Here is a 20,602-nt window from a genome sequence, read left to right on the forward strand (position 1 = left end):
ATCCAGCTTGACAGAAGCGCTCGCGGCTCGCGTGTAGACCAGACGCCGAACTGAAGCACTGCGGTGTGTGGATGTCTGTTCATCTTTTCGTTCATGTCCTTATTAATGCACACTTTATAACTTGCTTGTTGGATTTATTAAAAACGAACGAATGAAAACTAAATGTCTTTGAATAGGCTGTCTTTATTATCATTTAAAAACGAAAATTAAAATGGCCGGTAAAAATAGATTATGACTGGATTTTTATGACCCTGTCGGTCAAAATGACTGGCAAGGAGAAAGTCTAGCGCAACGTCTGCTTGACATACCCTTTTTTTTTTTATATATATATAAAGTCCCAAACCTTACCTGCGTGCTGTTATTGGTTGGGAGCTAGACACCACTGCTAAAAGACTGCAGCCCATAAACTTTCCCACCACACAGAGGGCAGAGTCTCTGCAGCCACACTTCTAGTGGCTCATAAAAGATGATTGAGGATTACTGTTTTTATGTTGTTTGTTAGGAAAATAGTATGCCTTTAACTGACAACACCAAGCCGACAGTCAGCTGACGGTCAATGTTGGGCCATCAGTAAGCTTCTCTCACACTTGTTTTTGTGGTGCAGCCCACATGCCGTTAGCACTACTCATCTGTTTTCGGCGATTCAGCATGTAGAATGAGCCTGGCCGAGCTAATCGTTAGTGAAATCACTCTGATTGGCAGTTCAGCACAGTGCATGAGAAGAGACTTGTTGTATTTGGCAAGATTATTTTTTTTAGCTCTTTAGCAGAAGCAGGTTGTAGTTGTTTGTGTTTAGTTCGGTTGCACACGGTAAATATCATTTGTTCCTTCAACATCAGGTTGTGTTGTCAATGATTGAACTGGCTAACTAGCTTCTTGAATCTGTCCAGTCTTCCGGTTTCCCTTTTTTAATAATGAATACAGACTACCACCGCCTGCTGCTATGGCGTTATTTCCTCTCACACAAGTGCAGAATGTACATGCTAGTTGGCTGTCTGCTGTAGTCTTCACGATGTGTTTAAGTGCAACTTTTTGGCCATGACACAGGCAACAGTCGGCCTTCTTCGCTGCTAGTTCTTTGATATCGGTTAAGTGCGTCTGGGCCTTTAGCTTTGTCTTGGTTGCAAGCTTAGCAGGTTGGTGCAACAAGGGTTAAATTCACTGTTACATAAGCGTTGCCTGGTAATATACATGTAATGAGGCATTACTAATAAGACATGACATCTGCATGAATTCATGTCAAGGTCCTTTTAGGCTTACTGGCTTTAGTGCATTCATTAATGCATACAAAGCCTACAGAAGAATCTCACTCATCTGAACTGACTGAGAATAGAGACTGAGGAAAAACCTGCACAGTTATAGAATGAGTAAAACACAATGATACATACAAGCACCAGTGTTTATTATGATGTTTATAAAGCAGCATTTTGACATTGTTGTACACTCAGTTTGTCCTCCTATGTGCTCATTAGGTGAGCTTATCTGCTCATATGTCTGCTGCTGAGACAAAGAGGATTGACTGCATGGCTAAGTATCAAAGTGAAGTCATGTAACAAGTTATCCAGCCAGCTAGACTCTCTGTGGGGCTCTTAATTCACCCTGACATCCTATCAAAAGTTAACTGTGCTCAAACTTCACAGACTGCCCTCTCCAACCCCGGGGCTCGATCGGCTATGATTGGTTGGTCCTGTGTCAAGCAGGCGCAGATGTGCTCGGCTTTGAACATTTCTCAGCTGCAGAGAGCGAGGAAGGAGGATGAAAAAAAAGGTACAGAAAAAGGCGAGAGATGAAGTGAGAGAGGATGAAAAGGAAAAGTTGTAGGGAGGGATAGAAAGTAAGAAGAAGACAGACAAAAATGAGTCAGTGAGACGGAGACGGCAGAGTGAAATGACCCACTTTACAGCACAAACACATATGAGCTAAATATATCTGCTGTTCACTGTGGAGCATGTATCCCAGGCATAAAGCTTTTAACATGCTCTGCTTCAAAGGCAGACAGTAAAAGGATGACTAAAATAGACTGTCTCTATTTAGAGTTGAGTAACATCCATAAATATTTGATAAGAGACACAAACTTCCTCTATTTGGTGACCACAACAGGAACTATCGCAGATGAAGTGGAAAGTTTAGGATTTCTCTGGGACAGTATATTTATGTCTTTTGAACCTGCTGCCAAGCTTGCATTACCAGCTTGAACTACAACAAATATAGACTTTTTTTTTTTTTACAATTGCACGTTCTTAAAAAGCTCACTTAGATGTCAGATGTATAATTTAAACAGCGTAGCATCAATAAATATGACCAGACCAAAGTATCTCAGTGTCAGCACTGCGAGACAAAAATAAAAAATGCAGTATCAGCATGAAAGCACAGCTAAAATGTGACTTGCTCTTTCATTTGAAGTCACATTGACCCAGAAACACATTTTGAACCTCATACACTGTTGGAGGGAGGAGATGCTGAGCTTTCTAATGTGATCATAATTCTTTTTGTACTCCAAATATTAAGCAAAATACATCACATTACATAATCACTGAGCCATGGATTTGAGAAAAGGGTCTTTAAAGTTTGCAGTACGGAAGGTGGCTGCAAAGATACGTGACAGAGCTTATTAGCCTTCCAAACTGGGAGCGCATGACGTACTCCAGGAGCTGTCCAGGGGTGAAAATACACAGAAAAGCTTGGGGGCCTTTTATTTTGTATTCCGCAACATTGCGAAGACAACAACAAAAAATGGTGCTGGAAGATGAGAAAATGTTGTTTATATTAGAAGAAGTGCGGTCTGTTTGACGAATGCAGTTAACATAAAATAAGCAATAAAGTTCACGTGACAATATTAAAAACCTGGATTATTTTTTAAATTAAAATACATCTAGTTTCTCTTGATCAATGGACCCTTACTGACTGAGGGAGTATAACTAATCAAGGAATGGACATCTTCCAAAGTAGCAAGTCACCACTTTTTTTTTCGTCTTTCTTGTTCACCAAGCCGGTAAATCTAAAAGAATTATACTTTGGTGCTCATGGTGTCTGTAAATTGAACTGAGCGACTGAATTGTGGAGAATCTAACCGAGCTAACAATGTGTAGCATGTCCATGCTGAGAAATGTATAAACATTTAACATTATGTTTTGATACACGATGCTAAGGCACTTACAACTAGAGGTTTTAGTATTCTGAAAGCCAAGACTAGGACCAGAGTGTGGCTGACAAGTGTTCGCTGCTAGCGTGTCATCATGCGTTTCCAAGCTTCAAAACTGTATTGATTGTCTAAAAGCCAAGAACCCCAAAATGACCAAAAAATCAAGATGTTGACATATTGAATAAGCTTCTTGGATGAGAGGCGAAACGACTTCAAGAAACCCAAGCAAGTCCAGTTGCTTATGATATAGCACTTACTATTACCATGACCTGGATGACTGAGAATCTTCACCGACATGTTGACATATTGCAACATGTGAGTGATTTTGAAAGAGCATGCCACAAATCTAGTTGAAAATAAATGTCTGTGTTCCTCTATGTCCCTATATGAAAATTGTGGGAGGATAAAACAATACTGTGTACCACTGTGGCAGCCGGTTCTGAAATAATCTGCATCTTCCTTGTGTATGTTCTTGTGTGTATTCTTTAGAAGTAATAATAGTCTGAATAATACAGTACTGATACAGACAATTGATGGTGCCATGCCATTGTTGCAGTGGCTAATAATTATGCAGCCCCAATGGGGTGCTCCAGGAATGACTCCTAAAATCTGGAAATGAGTTAGCATTTTAGGACTCCCCTGTCTCCATGTCAATGTTTTTTGAATGGGTTTTTGGTAACAAGCCTGAAATAAGGTCTGTGGTTAACACAAGCTTAAGAGACTTTGACTTTGCGTCTTAAAAAATGCAGTTGCATTTAGGCTTCAAAAATCATAAAAGTGGTGTTCATTTGTGAAGATTATCTTGCTGAACAAAACATGTAAGTATCATAATTGTTTGTTTGCCACAGATCTTATTTTCTGCAATAATCCAAAATCCAATGGAAAAATCCCATAGGCTTTTAAACGAGGGCACCAGGGTGACACTAACTTATGTGTCAGCCCACAGAAAGATGTCATCCATGGATAATTCTATCCAGTATTCATTCTCCCAAACAGATGCACATGGCTAATCATCATGCCGAACGATTTCAACAGACGTTTTAAGGCCTCAACCAATCACTCCTTATCTCTAACGTTAACCAACCCAACCAACGAAGGCAACAAGGACAAGCCACTCAGAGTGAGTGGGGCGGGTCATACCCTCACCACAGTGGGAAGGTCTGATGATGTCACTGCATAATAATTAGCCGTGTGCTTCTGTTTGGAAGACTGTGCTAGAAAATAATGGGCTGTACAAATACAAAGGGGCTTTCTGACCATTGGGACATTTATCTACTATCGCGGCTTGGGAATTATGAGCAGTCCCGCGGTTGGTGACAATCAAGAGAAATTTACATGAGCTGTAAAACACTGCTAATATTAGGCCTATATTCACATCAAACAATATTTCATTTTATGTAGATGATGAGCAATTTTTGTCTTTTTAACTTGGGAGATTACAACTAAAACCTATATAATCCAGTAATGCATTATCTGTATGTGCCCTATGAAAACATTGCTGCATTAATAAAGTTACACATTTTTAAAAAAGAAGCATGTATCTTCAAAAATAAACACGGCATATTGTCACATCCATATTGCTCATTAAGTCAGCAAGTCAGCAAGAGAGGTGCAGTCCAAAAATTAGGATTCAGCCCTTATTTACCTGCCACATCGTCTCTTGCTGCTCAGCTTTAGAAGTCCAGCCGTCTTGTTCCTGTCTGCGTGACTTGTTATGACCTTTCGCCAGTCTTTGTGGACTTTTTGCCAGACTGCCTTTGCCCTTTTTGCTCTGGCTCCCTGTCTGATGTTAAACCTTGCTTTTGTTTTGACCATCAACACAGTAAACTTTCTGCCTCTAAGTCATGCATTTGAGCCAAGTTCCTCAGTATCACAGATAATATAAAATATAGAAATAACCTGAAGACACTTTTGTGATTACTGCACCCACCTCGAGTTATGAATTTGGCCACAGTTTTGCTTTGATGTTCAAGCACAAATCTGGCATTTTGGTACTTAATAGAAAAACTAAACATCCGCCTAATGTTTTGTTTCTTTCCTGCAGATTCCATCTGCTCGGAGCTCATTGTACCCCTTCCCATTGTTTCTCTTCAAGTGCCTGATTAAATTAGTAGCACTGTAATTTGCTTCGCTGCCACCACCCTTCCAAACACATGAAAAAGAGCAATTGCAAATAACCGTTTTTGGTCAACACTTAAATGTGATTTCAGTCTGCTATCCAGCTGGTTTCAGACCATGAACAGCCCTGATGCTTGTACACAGACACTTCATATCGGATTGTTGCATCACAACTTGACAAAGAGCTGCTTCGAGTAAAATTGCCAGAAAATGTCCTATTTGGATGGCCTTACTTCACAGCTGCACATCCTCATACAACATGGAGCCAACCTATAAACTACGGATGTCAGTTTCAGTTTATTTTCCATTGGAAAGCTCGACAGCCATTAACCAGTACCTACCGCTTAAGTTTTAAGGGGAAAAAAAGCAAAATGATGTGAAATACAAGAGGCCTTTCCTTTTAGTCTAGCGCTCCATTAGCTTCAGCACCGAATTGTAAAGGTTATGAGAATTTTAGAGGTGGTGAGAATAAAAGGTTTTGTCCTGTAAATGTCTTGCCTTTTATTTAGGGCAGTGCAATATTGGGAAAATCAAATATCACAATATTTTTGAGCAAATAACTCAATATCGATATTGTAATGATATAGTAGGGTTGACTATTGGTGGCCTGGAGAGTGGGTCCAATGTTTCCACTGTAAAGCTGTTGGGTCAGGACAGCTTTACTTGCTGTAACATTAGCCGAATGAGTGGCACTGCTAGCTAGCTCCCATCCCTGGATGGTGCGCAGTGCAGTACAGTGAAGCATAGCAATATTAATCCATAGTCTAACAAGTGTAACCGATTAAAAGCATTCTTGGCGGTTAATCGATTGCTGGTTAACCATTGGCATCCCTTGTATAAGCATTACTGTTGTCTAAAACTAGATACTGTACGTGTTCCACTTTAAAAGCTGTCAAAAGATTCAACTCTGCAGCTCTGCTACAGCATGCCACAAAATGACAGTCTTCACCTGACATTGACTCCCTCCATCTGTGCCCACTCAGTGACACACAAACTGCCTCAGATCTGCAGCTTCAATCAGTCAGCAAGAACAGAGCCCAGAGAACCTCATGGTCATCAGGGACCGGAGCTGACACACCGCCAAGTGTCTGCACTCGACACAGCAGGGTGCCAAATCATGCAGAATATTTCACAAAAAGCACAAAGGTCGTCGTTTGTGAGGGGGAGGAGAGGCGCACAAAAGGCTGGAAGTACTTTACAATGGTAAAGTGATCGATGAATGACTGGAACATTCGGCAATATTCGTCTCTTCCCCTGAGTTCAATTTGCCTCGTGCTCGTACGTCAATGAAGGTCGATAAAGATACTGTGTACAGAAGATTTTGTTCTGCCCTGTTTGGTGACACAGACAAGGACCCATGCTGTCAGCCAGGTTAATATTGCAGTGCATTAAAAAAAACAGTCCTAAATAGAGGTCGGATGCTGCAGAGGATTTGCATAAAACAAAGACAACACAAACCCGCACTGCTCTCATCACTTTGCCTTCACTCATCTGCATATTCATCAGATCTAAATGTGGAAGAATCTACACCTTTTCCTTCTTTGATCATTGTGAATCTGCCTCAGTTTGTGCAAGTGTGTCAAGTGCAAAAATGGCTTACAATTCGAGTTGATTGAGCTGTAGCACAAAGCATACCGAGAATACAGGTGACACTTCAACACAGTGAGCAAGAAACCTTCAGGTGTGACATGAATATGAAAATAACTATGATTCGCAACACCGGCGCTTCAAAATTGAATTTAATCTTCTCCACTGGGCTGTATCGGTATTCTGGGCTGTGGTTATGTAAGGTACCATTTTTTTAACCTTAAGAATGGAGTTCTGCTTGAAACCACATGACATTTTCCAGAACAAGTACACCAAACTTACTTGGACAAGCCTCTCTGTAAGTTATGGTAGCGTATCAGCCCTACTATTGTACTCCACTGAAGACCATTAGATAGGAAGTACAAAAAAGTAAAGCTAAGCCAGTAGCCAGTTAGCTTAGCTTAGCATAAAGACGAGAAACCAGGAAACAGCTAGCCTGGCTCTGTCCGAAACTTTTTTTGGCTTTGTGCCTATATTACATAGGAAAGCTGTAGCATTAAAAGGGAAACAGAGAGGGGATGACATGCAGCAGGGCCAGAGTTGGAATCGAACCTGCAGCTGCTGCAGCAGGGAAATAGCCTTTGTACACAGGGCTCCCGCTCTACCGGGTGAGCGCTAATGGCCGCCCCAAGTACTGTCCAAATCTATCACGTTACATCTGGTTTGTTTAATCTGTTCAAAGATTTAAGTGTCAAAACAACACATTTTGGGGTGCCCAGTAGCTCAGCGAGTAGAGCTGGCATCCCATGCCCAAAAGCAATGTCCTTGCTGCAGTGGCCATGGGTTCGATTCCAGCCCATGTGCCGCTGCTGCATGTCATATCAGCTAACTCGCTGCTAGCTGTAGCTTCAAATTCAACAGATAGACATGAGATTGGTATTTTCTCATTTAACTCTCTGAAAGACACTTATATTATACCTTACCTGTAGTGCTATTTATTCGTCTATAGATTGTTTTGGTGTGAGTTGCTGAGTGTTGAAGATATCGGCTGTAGTCATGTCCGCCTTCCCTCCAAAACAACGGAACTAGATGGCACTCGACTTGTGGCGCTGAAAGTGCCAAAAATATGTTCAAAAACACAACAGAAAAGTCTCTTTCCAGAAATCATGATGCGGATACTCAAGATAATCCACAGACCTTGTTGTGAGCAGTTTCATGTAGGAACTATTTTCTTTCTACTGAATTACACCTGCCAAACGTATCAACATGCAAAAGGAAGCGTACATCTACTTGTGGACGAGGGGCTCATGCTCATGACAGTGTGAGATGTAAACATTAATGACGTCCTCCTCAGGTGAGCTGTACATTAGCTAGCTCAGTGGTGCTAGGTGAGCTAGCAGTGGATGCACGCCTTCTTCTGCGTGGTGATTTGATTGGCTGGTGTAGTTTGATAGAAAGAAAATATTTCCTACATGAAACTGCTCACAACAATGTCTGTGGATTATCTTGAGTAACTGGGTTATCATTTCTTGAAAAAGACACTGCTGTTGAGTTTTTCAAATGTAGCTTTTGGCGCTTTGCACACCACAAATGAGTGTCATTTACTTCCATTAATTTGGAGAGAGGGCAGACATCACTATGGCTGATATCTTAAAACACTCAACTACTTACACAAAACAATCTAGACTGATAAACAGCACAAAAGTCAGGAAAGAGGAAAAATATGTTATATTTGATTTGGGGGTAAACTGTCTCTTTAAGCCTACTGTTTACTTCTAAATTAAATTCTGGTTATACTGAGTGTGAGCTTGAAAACAAAGAACCCGTCATGTCAGGCCTGAGACAGATCTGATAGAATTGTAAGGAGTAAACCCCTGACATTTGAAAGACAGATCGTCTCCAGGTACAAGGCAGGAGATGTAAGTCTCTGTAAGTCCGTTGATGAGAGGCCTAAATGGGCATGCTGACATTGCGACAGGACAACTCTGTGCCCACTGCAACTATTTTTTCTATCCTTATTTTCTATTTTTATTTTTTGCTTAGCTCTCATTCTAAATTCCACGCAGCAGCACTTTAGCATGGTGCATCAAAGATGGCTGTAGGTCCACCCAAGGGAAGATTACACAACACTGCTCTCCTGTGACATTTGCCACATCTTCTGTCATCTTAATCCCATTCCTGCTGAGTAAGGTCAGGCAGACGCTCCCTCACCATAGCAACTCCTGATTAGCCTGACTAAGATGTAATCCAATTCCAGCGACTCGAATAAACATGTTTTTTCGACTAATTCTATTCTTGGGTTAGATCCCGGGGATGGATTTGAAATGAGTTTTCTGAATGGGTGAACAAGCAGGCTGAGCAGGGCAGGACATATCAAGGAGGCTTGACATACAGAGGCAAGAGAGGAGGAGTAAAATGAACAACCTCTGCCACAGGGGTAAACACTGTGGCTGGACATGGGGTCTGGTTCTTGGCTCTTTTCCACATCTGTGTGTATCTACATGCATAGCTTCTGTCACATGTTGATAAGAAACCTAGTTCTTTATTATTACCCTAAGGTCACGTAGCCTTATTATAGCCAGCCTATTATGACATAGTAATGACATAAGCATTTATTCAGACAGAATAACACTACGGGCTGGTGACCGGGTGGTTAAGACACATACCATACAACCACCTTCCCTGCATGACATACCTCTCTCTCTTTCCCCTTTTGTCCCGTTTCTCTCTGAGCTGTCAACTGTCCAATAAATCCAAAAAGGATTACCTCAAATAGCACCGTGTTATAAAAGTGGGGCTGTGTGAGCTTGGGTATGTTGCCACAGGTGCCGATAAGGGGATAAAAAAATAATTGTACTCCTTTGAGGCAACTCTGGAGAGTTATCACAGCGGGAATAATTTGCTCCTCTATCCTGATGTTTTCAAAGTAAACAGTAGAATTAACATATTCATTCTCCAAGGTAATCTACCTGCAGTGTGTGCTTATTTGATTGCCCCACCAAGTGCAATCCCAGAGGACTTTGGATTGTGCTGTGAATAGGGCTGGGGGGGGGGGGNTGGATTGTGCTGTGAATAGGGGGGGGGGGGGGGGGATATAAGAAATATAACAATATTTTTGAATACCTAAATATTGCCATGATACTGTAGGGTTGACTATTGATGATTGAAATATTGACACAATGACATTTTTGATAAATAATCATCAGTAATGTGGATACTATGACTAAGTGGGTAAAGGCAGATAATAGAACAGCTGGAACAGTCTTGTAAGTTCAGAAAATTACATCACTTTAATGTAATGCAACATCTAAAACCAGGAAAAGACAACACTTACAGCCCAGTCTCATTCCCAGGTCGTGAAATACTAACACTTTGTCGCGCCTCTTGGCATGTGATATCGATGCCAAAGGCACCTTGAGCGTATTCATGAGGCGCACTGGGCTTTCAACGAACTCCAATGTAAACCCATCCACAGCAGTATATAAAGCTGAGAGCAACTGAAGTAGTATTTAAAGTGAAAAAGTCTGCGTAGGGTGGGAGGGAGTTGAGGTGGATCCAACTGGACTTTCATCCAGGAGACCACAGTTTGTGTCCCGTATGAAACCAAGTCAATGTTGTTTAAATGAAACGTTACGTAACTTACATTCCTACATCCCATTTGAAACCAAAAGTCACCACTGTTTTAACTGACATCACTCCAGTGCTGATTTTACGTCACATAGCACGACAAACTTACTTATTTCCACCTAAAAGAATAATTTAGTTTCTAAACCTTACTGTGACCATTTCATAACATTAACCACGTTACAGTGTGTTTCAACTGTGCGTCACACAAGACCCCTTTACACTACCTAGTCAATGCTGCGCAGTTATGCCGCCTCGCTGTTCTGTATAGGAGGTACAATCACAGAATGGGGAACAGAGTTGTCTTGTCTCTGAGCCTGGAACAGAGGTAGTAACAGCGCCGAAACAATGTCTGTATAGGGACAGCCAGCAGGATGGGAACGTGACCTTTTGATGATGTGTTATGTGTGTGACCCACAGCGAGAGAATTAAAAAGTAGCTGGTAGCAGCTAGCAGCTAACTCATAGAAGGAGAACAGCCGCCGGAAATATCACACATTGGGAAAACAGTGAGGTTCATCATCAGTGAGGTCCTTACCCTCTGAGCAGAGGACCAGATCAACCGCCATATAACATAGACCGTAAAGATTGTTATGCCATTGTTATTGTTTTTAAAGTGCTGCCATGTTACATGTCACACTAGAGGCCAATACTGTTGTGTTACATGTCGCACCTGTCACGCCTGTTTTGATTCTGCGATGCCAGGATGCAGTCTATAATCACACAATGGAGCGGCATGATCCCATGGTTGTTCAAATCTGTGTGACAATGCAAAGGTGGCAAGAGACTTCCTAGCAGCCCTATAGCTGCTTAAAAGGGTTGCTGCTGTGTAAAAGGGGCTACATATACACTAAAGGGTGTCCTGTGCATTGATTTGATTTGATTTGATTTGATTTTATTGAGATCCCCATTAGCTGCTGCACCTGGAAGCAGCTACTCTTCCTGGGGTCCATTAAAAAAGGACATAAAATAATCAAATGTACATAAAATAAAACTAAATGCATTGGCATAAGAAGCCAAGGGGCTTGACAAAGTATTGGTATTTGACAACCTGGGTTGACACCTACTTACCTTAATAAAAATAATAAGAAGCAAGGTTCAACTTGCTTGACTACACTGCGTTTCTATGTCGGTCCCCCTGCCGTGCCAACCACTGTTCGACCATTTCTGTTTCTTTCTGAGAGAATCAATCAATCAATCTGACATTCACATCTACTTCACACAGTGATTTACCTGCTGTGCAGAGGTGAGGAAGGACGCAGGGTTTAAACTTCTCTCTCTAATGCTCTTTTTTTTTTTTTACACAGCTATGTCTGCAAGTTTTCTTGTGAACAACTGCCTTTCTAGAGACACACTACAGCCTCATTTTTACTGCTTCCGCCAAGCACTTCAGTTCGTTACCAATTGGAGCTTATTTTTGTGTTTACATTGTCAAATGTTGAGGATTGTACCAAAAGAACCATTGTATTCCATACTGTGTTGAGGTACCTTGCACACTAACCTGATACTAAAAGGTGAAGCGAGAAACACTGCAGTCCGTTGATTGGTCAAGAGAGAATCGCCACTCTGGCTCTACAAAGATTCAATGCACAAACCCATATCCCATTAAGAAAGACTCTGAACACTCCGGCCCGTTCATTTTGGTTGACATCCGAACAGTGTTGCACAACCCTGTTCGGACGATCAACAGGGTGCAGACGTTCCTCCCTGTAAAGAGGTAATACACCAAGAGCTGGACGGAGCAGTGACGCAGCTTGACTGTTCGATAACAATGCCACCTACATTATAAAGTATCATCTGGGGTGAAAATGCTTAACAGATCTAGGGTTTAGGTACATGCCCATACAGGTTACGTACCAGTTCTGAGGATACAATACAGAAAGTGTTGGTGGAAACGCAGCTTATGAAACAGTATCCCATGACAACCAGCTTTTCACACACCTGCCCCATAGTCATTGTGGTTAGGACTAAATATGATATCAGATATTATGTCGTGACTTTGTCCATATCAGCTGTTAGGAGGCAACAGTACTTGAGACTATGATCCACACTGAGGACTTGAGGCGGGATGATCTCAAGCTTCGTCACCAGGAGCCTCTATCAAGCCAATGGAGTGCTACTGCTGCCTAATTACGACAGTTAAAAGCAATACGAGTCTGTATTTCTATGAGATTAGTTCTCAAAACACAAGTACAACTGCATGTGACACACGAATGTGTAAGGTCGGACCAAGCCACACAGCTTCACTAACAGATGATGTAATCCATCTCTAACACGGCATCAGATTTACTGTCCAACATGATGTAACAATTCCCAAGACTCTTGTCTTACACCTCTTGCAGGTACAAGAAATGTGTCAGAGAGAGCAACACATTTTCTGACACATACTCCTCAAGCATTTCCTTTCCAGGTGAGACTTTAAAAAGAATGGATGCTTGCAAAAAAAGATGCTTGCACAAAGAAGCAATATACAGATTATGTTGTAGAGTTTTAACTAAAAGCAGCTAATATAAATTTTCACACTACAGTATGTAGAGCCTGATTAAACCTCTGTCTCCTTCTTTAGAAAGTAAATTGAACTTCTTGCCACCTTTAAGTGTTATCAGTACGGAGCTTTGCAGATATTTGAGCAGAGTTTTGTGTTTTCTTGCACAGACTCAATTTGCCAAAAGAAGCTAAGTGGAAGTGCCTTTCAAAGTAGCGCTGAAATGGCGGGAGGCACTCTCCAAAGTGCTAGTTTCTCAAAGAGCTTATTGTCTTCTCATGTGTTATAAATTATTAAATAGCTGACCTATATTCTCGTGTCTTAGAGGGGTTGGTGGAGCACTGGAACAGAAAACAGTGACACTGCAGAGTTGTTGTGATTTCTCTCAAACGTCACATCTTAAATTAAAAGTGATGGTGCTGCGGGGAGCTTTGTCTGATCCACAGGGAGAGCTTTGCTTTTACCGCAGAGGAATAAACAACACCCGTTTTAATTAGAGCCAAACTAAAAACAGAAACAGGACTTTTTATGCTAACTGTGGCAAATTTAGAAATGCAGATCAGTATGCACTATGTAAACCAATCAGTGAGTGTCATCTGAGGGGAACGAGGATAGAAACACAACAGCAATAAGATTATACTTGACACACTTACTGCAGGTTACTTTCACTTGTGTCTTTTCTGATTAATCAACTGATCATTTGCATTTTTTGGTCTAGAATTAGTCATAGACCCCCCAGGGACTCAATTTATAATGATAACCACTAATTAATCTTTGCATTTGAGAAGCTGGAACCAAATAATGTGATTTTACTGATGATAAGATTCAACAGTCCAAATAATCACTCATTAATTTCCTTTCAATGAACTACACAATTTCAGAACAAAATCTAAATCATAAATTTAGATGATGGTTAAGAAGTTGACAGAAGTATTCAGATCGTTTACTCAGGTAAAAGTATCAATATAACAAAGTAAAAATACTCCATTACAAGTAAAAGTCCTTCATTCGAAACCCTACTTAACATAGTACAAAACAATTAGCAGCTGACCTAAGGGTTCACAAAGGGTCACAAAATAAATCTGAGGGGTCATGAGGTAAGGTTGTCAAAAGTACTGATACTTAAATACTTCTTTTTGATATCATTTTATTGTTTAAAATACTAATATTTCCTTTAATTATACATTCAATAGTATTAAGAGTACTGAAGAAGAAAAAATATCTACAATCAGATTTTCAAACCAAGTCTGCACAGATGAAACTACAAAAGTGCACTCAGTAGAGAGCAGATCTCTGGCAGGCGACCGTGTGCCCCCCAAGCTGATCATGGACACGCTGGACAATTCTTTAATTCCAGCAGACAGAGTGCCCCTGCTGTGCTAAATCAGGCGGACACAACGCTCCAACCTGCCTTACTTTAGTGGAACATAACATATGTGTTATGGAATCAGTCTGCAGCTGCTCTGGTTTAAAATGAGACAAAACCTTTCTACAGATGTCAGTTTCTAAACTACAGTGAAGGTCAAAATGTGTCCTGCAACCGATAGTAAGGCTTGTTGTTTTTAGCTGAGCCTGATTTCTGGAAAACTTGTGGCCACTACCAGCCAGTTAAGAGGAGTGGGGAGTCAGCAGTTGATGACAGTTTAACAGTCAATACAACAGGTTTTTCAGAAGAGATCATTGAGCATACAGTCACAAATATGCACATGAAATATTAGGCTGATTGGTTCAGTAGTTTGCTAGACTAGCTGTGGACAAACACACACATGCACACACACAACCAAATGCATGATCGCCTTGAGGAGATAACAGTCAGGGGGAAAAAATGGCCCTCAAAACTGTGTTGGCGTGTGTTCAGTGACTTGTTCTGTACCAACACTGTGTCCAGGTTGTTACTGAAAAATTATTTTGAGTATCTCAGAGTTTTTTTTACTTATTGCCGAGGTATCAAAAGAGGTACCAAGTATCTTTAGACATAACATTATGTATTATAATCACTTATTATATAACAACATTATTCTAAGATGATTAGTATGACACAGAGAATTAGAGAAAAAAAAGTTCGGCAACACAATTCTAGACAGATTTTTTGGACTGATTCTTTTCTTTCACTTATTTCTGTGTGTGAAAATTGACAATTTTACCTTTTTGGGCCTCAAATAGCTATTTAGCTGAAACCATCTGAAAAGTTTAGACAGGAAAACAAGTTTTAGAGACCTGAAACATGACAAGACTGGTCACAAGCCACAAACATGTTAATGTAGTATATTCTATAAGGGCATTGCATTTTTGTAGTGAAATCTAAATCTGGAAAGTAATCTGATATATAGTGGCGCAGAAGATTAAAGTGGCAGAAACTAGAAATGAGTTAAGTACTTTAAAGTAAATGTACTTTGTAATTTTCCACCACTGACTCCTATCTGACTTTCCCTCTGAGGAGGAGCATCATCATCATGGTCTTCAGGGAGAAAGCATTTCAAAGTGTTGTATTTCAGCCACAGCATGGGGCTGTATAGGATGTTTCGGCCGCGCAGCTCTGGTAAAATCTGATCCGACCTTGTTTGTTTGGAAGTGCAGTTTTTCTCCCTAATTCTGGTAGACATGTTAGTTACAGCGGCTTCAGGGGATAGAGACATGACTCATAATTCATCTCTCTCAGTGACACAAGTCAGTGAATCATGATTGAATGCACTGAGTTGTCCCAGAGCTCCGTGAGCTGCTCAAGTCACAAATTGTATTGATTCTGTATTTCACGCTTTGCATTTCTGCAGCAATGACAAAAGAAACATAAGTTAAAGCTTTCTGAAACTGTATTCTGCTGTTAAAAAAAGCTTTTGTGTATTACACCGTCTGTGAAATCAGTCGTATCATAATTTCGGAATTCCACGGTTTAGCAGAGGGTGTTTCTCCATAACTATCACATCTAACAAAGAGATACTGTTAAAATGCTAACCCACCGATTTTATTCATCTGTGTTAGCCTGGATAACAAAAAGACGAGAAAGGGATGAAGGAATGGATAAAACTGGATAACGGATAAACCATTCAGCTCTGGAACAAAGTGTGCATCTGCAGGCAGCCTTAGTGCCCGCCTTCCTCTTCTCTGCTTTGAAAGACGAATCTCAAGAGATGCATGACTAAAACTATACAGAGGGATATGCTGCTGGAAGGATGGCAGTGTCATAACTGCTGCTCTTGTGCTCATCGTATATCATTAAAGACACATTAAAAAGCTTTGAGATGGATGGCAATATCTTTTACACCTGTAGGTCAGCTGCCAACACCACAAAGAAGCTGCAACATCAGAGCAAGAGGGGTGCAACTTGTACGAGACATTTCTCAATCTTAAAAAGGCACAAATAGAGAAACTGTTGTTAAAGTGGGGGCAAGAGGCCTCAAGGGGAGCTCATAAGGCTTTCAGGTAGTCATTAGGTAAAATATTAGGTTTTGTTTCAAAATTTGCAAGGGTTTGAGGTCCTCCCCTAGGAAATTTTGAGCACCAAACACTTAATTTCCTGCATTCTGGTGAACTTTTATGCATCAATTTTTTGCCTTTTCAGAATCAACTTATGGTGGAAATGTCCTTAATTTCATCAAAATAAAAGTCCGCTGCCACTTCCATGTTTCCATTTGGGGTAGAGCTTTGATTGGGGCCCAAAAAAATCAGTCCTGACCCTACATGAACATGCACAGCCCCGACCATGGCAGCAGTTTTGGACCCAAGCCCAACTCAAAACCCAAATTTAAACTGTAAAAAAATATATATTTTCTAACATTTTTTACAAGCTAAGGGCTGATGTGTTTCCTTGCACAACTTTTCCTCCTCTTATTCCTTCTGTTATTTCAATAGTCTGCCATCGGCTCTGCATCTTGTGCACAGCAGGTTTGGCAGAGTGGGCTGCGCCCCTTGGTGCCATGGTGATGTGGCACACAGATGATGACCACTGCTCTCCGCTGCATGTTATGCACATCTGCCCAGTTACTGGGGAGCTAGAAGCAAACACTGCCAACCAAGTCACCTTGCAGCCCCTCTCCCATGCACGCTCTCTCTCTATCCCCTGGATCTCCACTATATTGCTCCGTTATTCCATCATCACTCTGCCTTTCTCTCTGTCATGAACCCTCCTCTTTCTCTCTCTTACCGTCTTGATTCAATCCAATGCAACTGCTGCCATTTAAGCACAAGAACTGCCAGTTTCATAAAAAGAAATACTGAGAAATATTACAGCCTGGCCTGGCCCGAACCCGCCGGGTCGGGCCCAATCGGGCAGAAAATCAAACCTCTAATTGTGTGGGGACAAATTCACAAGTTCTAAATAGTGAGAGGGAGATGTCCCCTGCACCCCCCCTGAAATCTACACCTATGGATCACAAGTAGAGAAAGATACCCTCACATTGCATTTAGCAAAACAGGAGTTAAGCAGTTTAACACGCATCTTCTTTTGGGTCCTCAACATGGGAAAATATGAGAAGTCACGCAGCAGAGCATCAGCAGCACTCTGCATCAGTGTCAGCACATATAAATATTGATCAGCAAACACAGCATGACAGTATACAGCCCATTGCTATACATGTCAGTAGAGGAACAGGAGAGACAGGTTCAGGTCAAACAGCACAACGTGTGGACAACGTGTATAAAATGCCCTGTAATGGCTGTCAGAGATGAATAACCTGATCTAGGTTAGGTATGCAGGAGTGTCTCATACCAATCATACCTGCACTGGCAGACACACAGTGGGCTGAACTGGAAAAGCCTTTGAAGAGGGAGAGCTAGTCCAGCTGCATGCATGTGACACCCCCTCCCTCCATCTCCCCCTCCAACATACCTCTCATTGGATTCTGGATCCACAAGATGCCCCCAATAAGGTGAGGAGACTGGCCGAGCATCCCGAGTTACTTTCCTCACCTCTAATGTCCGGAGCGAGCACCTTTTATCACTGATCTGTTCACTGACAATCACGGGGAGAAGCGGGTGACTTCCCCTGTCCACATGTCTCACCACCTGCTGCCAGATGAGCAGCCTCAGCCGGAGTGCTGAGCGCTCTGTTGCGCCACAACACAGGGAAAAAAGCCCGGTGAATATTATCTAAGAATCAAATACCCAGGAAAGAGGTGTTGATCTCAGCTGTGCGGAGCTCCGGTGTCCTCCAGAGAACACAGAGCGCACGGCACGCCGGGGATGATTATGCAAAAGAAGTGGACGCTCCTCTCCTCGGTCGCAGACCTGTTAACCAGTCTCCAACGACCAGGCGCACACGCACACTCACAATATAAATACAGAAAGAGGCTGCGCGTTAACACGAGTCTTTATGGTGTGTGATCATGCACCATTGCACATATATCATGCACAGTGTAATAATAACAACAGAAGATGACCAGGGATACGTAATGCAGAGAGAGCAGAGGCTGCAACATCACCCAATCACAGGCTTTCACAGGTGACCCGACTGTGTCTGGGTTGAGCCATGCATGCACACCATACAGCTCCGATCATCACGACAACTCCAACTATTATGTTTAAAACGAGCACAGAAACGGAAGTGGCATCGTGGACATCACGGGGTGAAGCGTCTTACCTTCGACAGCCATAATGCTACTCCACAGATTTGGGCATCACTCGTGAGGGAGCAGGCGAAATGTAAAACTCAACGCTCTCTCATTGTACCTTGTTTGGCGTGTTATCATCACTTTGCTGCGGGCAAGCCGGAGCGCACAGCTGCTGCCGCGCCTCAAAGGATCCTGGGAAGTGTAGGCTCAGCGCTTTGAGGGATATGAGGGAGAAAGCAAGTTTCCTCAGTTTTGCAGAGAATCAGAATCAGAATCAGAAATACTTTATTGATCCCCGAGGGGAAATTATTTAAGCGCCTCTCTTTGCCTCTCTCCGTCTGTGCCACACACACACTCTCTTTGTGTGTGCATTTGCGCGTGTCTTGTCCTAAAAAAAAAAAAAAAAAATCAAATCACCAAATTAAAGCACACAAATATTCCTATTGATAGGGCAAGGCATATAAAGTGGCTCACACTGAAATTAACAGCAACATTTTGCCGCATTTAGCTTCAAACAATGTTTAAATAAGTGGTGTGAATTTTTTAAAGTCAATTTTTACCACATTTACAGCAATGTTTGAAATGTGTTAAATATAATGTCACCATTAAAATCTAAATATCAAATGATAACCTAAATGTTAAATCTAAATCTAAATGTTTAAACTAAATGTCAAATCTAAATGTTAAATCTAAATCAAAATGTTTAAACTAAATGTCAAATCTAAATGTTAAATCTAAATCTAAATGTTTAAACTAAATGTCAAATCTAAATGTTAAATCTAAATATAAATGTTAAATGTTAAATCCAAATGTTTAAACTAAATGTCAAATCTAAATGTTAAATCTAAATCTAAATGTTTAAACTAAATGTCAAATCTAAATGTTAAATCTAAATATAAATGTTAAATGTTAAATCCAAATGTTAAATGTTAAATCTAAATGTTAAATCTAAATCTAAACGTTAATCTAAATGTTAATGTTAATCTAAATGTTAAATATAAATGTTAAATCTAAATCTAAATGTTAAATCTAAAGCTAAATGTTAACCTAAATGTTAGTGTTAATCTAAATGTTAAATATAAATGTTAAATCTAAATCTAAATGTTAAATCTAAAGCTAAATGTTAATCTAAATGTTAATGTTAATCTAAATGTTAAATGTAAACCCCATAAAAACATGTCATTGTATTTCTAGGCTACAGCACATTTCATTACAATTAAACCCAGAATTATTTGGATTAAAATGCATGCAGCAACAAGTAACATGTACAGAGAAGTGTAGTAAAAAAAAAACAAAAAAACAAACACACATACACACTGAAAATAACCCCAGGAATTCATTATAGTTTTGCACATGGACTCAGTTGTGATAGATCTCGTCATCACACAGTTTCTTCCAGGGAATATAGGACCAAAACAACCAAAAGCACTCTAGATCTGCTTTAAAGTTAGTTTTAAAGTTAGATACCACTACTTGGAGGAATAGTTCAAAATTAAGCTTTTTCGCTTTGATGCTGAGAGTTTAATTAGAAGATCTGTAGCTCTTAACTTAACTTAGCTTACAAGAAACAGCTAGCCAGGCTCTGTTGAAGGTAACAAAATCAGCACCTCTGACACTAATTAATTTAAATAAATAGCTCTCCTTTCAAATCACTCCTCACTTTGTAAAAGGGACAATTCAACCCATAATCAAATACACATATTATCCCTCTTACCTGTAGCATTATTTATAAGTCTAGATTGTTTTGATGTGAGTTTCAGAGTGTTGGAGATATCAGCCATACAGGTGTCTGCCTTCTTTCCAATGGAACTAGATGGCACTCAGCTTGTGGTGCTCAAAGCGTCAAAAATACATTTGAAAAACTCAACAGCAATGTCTCTTTCCAGAAATCCTGACGCGGTTACTCAAGATAATCCACAGACCTTGTGTGTGCGAAGTTTCATGTAGGAACTATTTTCTGACAAACTATACTCAAATGAATCACTGTGCAGAAGGAAGCATGCATGGAAAAGAGGCTTGTGATGGTGAGAGATGTAAACATTAATGGCGTCCTCCTCGGCTGAGCTGTTACGTTAGGTAGCACAGTGGTGCTAAGTGAGCTAGCCGTAGGTCCATGCTTTCCTCTGCACGATGATTCTGTTGGTGGGTGTAGTTCAGAAGA

General features: G+C 40.8%; 1 protein-coding gene across 1 annotated transcript in view; it reads right to left on the reverse strand.

The window, feature by feature from the left end:
• Positions 1–17,781, reverse strand: part of samd12 (sterile alpha motif domain containing 12) — a 70,219-nt gene extending 52,438 nt beyond the window's left edge. Inside the window, exon 1 of the mRNA XM_050035174.1 lies at positions 17,721–17,781. Within this exon, the coding sequence (XP_049891131.1) occupies positions 17,721–17,781 (61 nt within the window). The remainder of the gene's footprint in view (positions 1–17,720) is intronic.
• Between the last annotated feature and the right edge of the window lie 2,821 nt (positions 17,782–20,602).

Source organism: Epinephelus moara, chromosome 22 (assembly GCF_006386435.1).
Source record: "Epinephelus moara isolate mb chromosome 22, YSFRI_EMoa_1.0, whole genome shotgun sequence".
NCBI lineage: Eukaryota > Metazoa > Chordata > Actinopteri > Perciformes > Serranidae > Epinephelus > Epinephelus moara.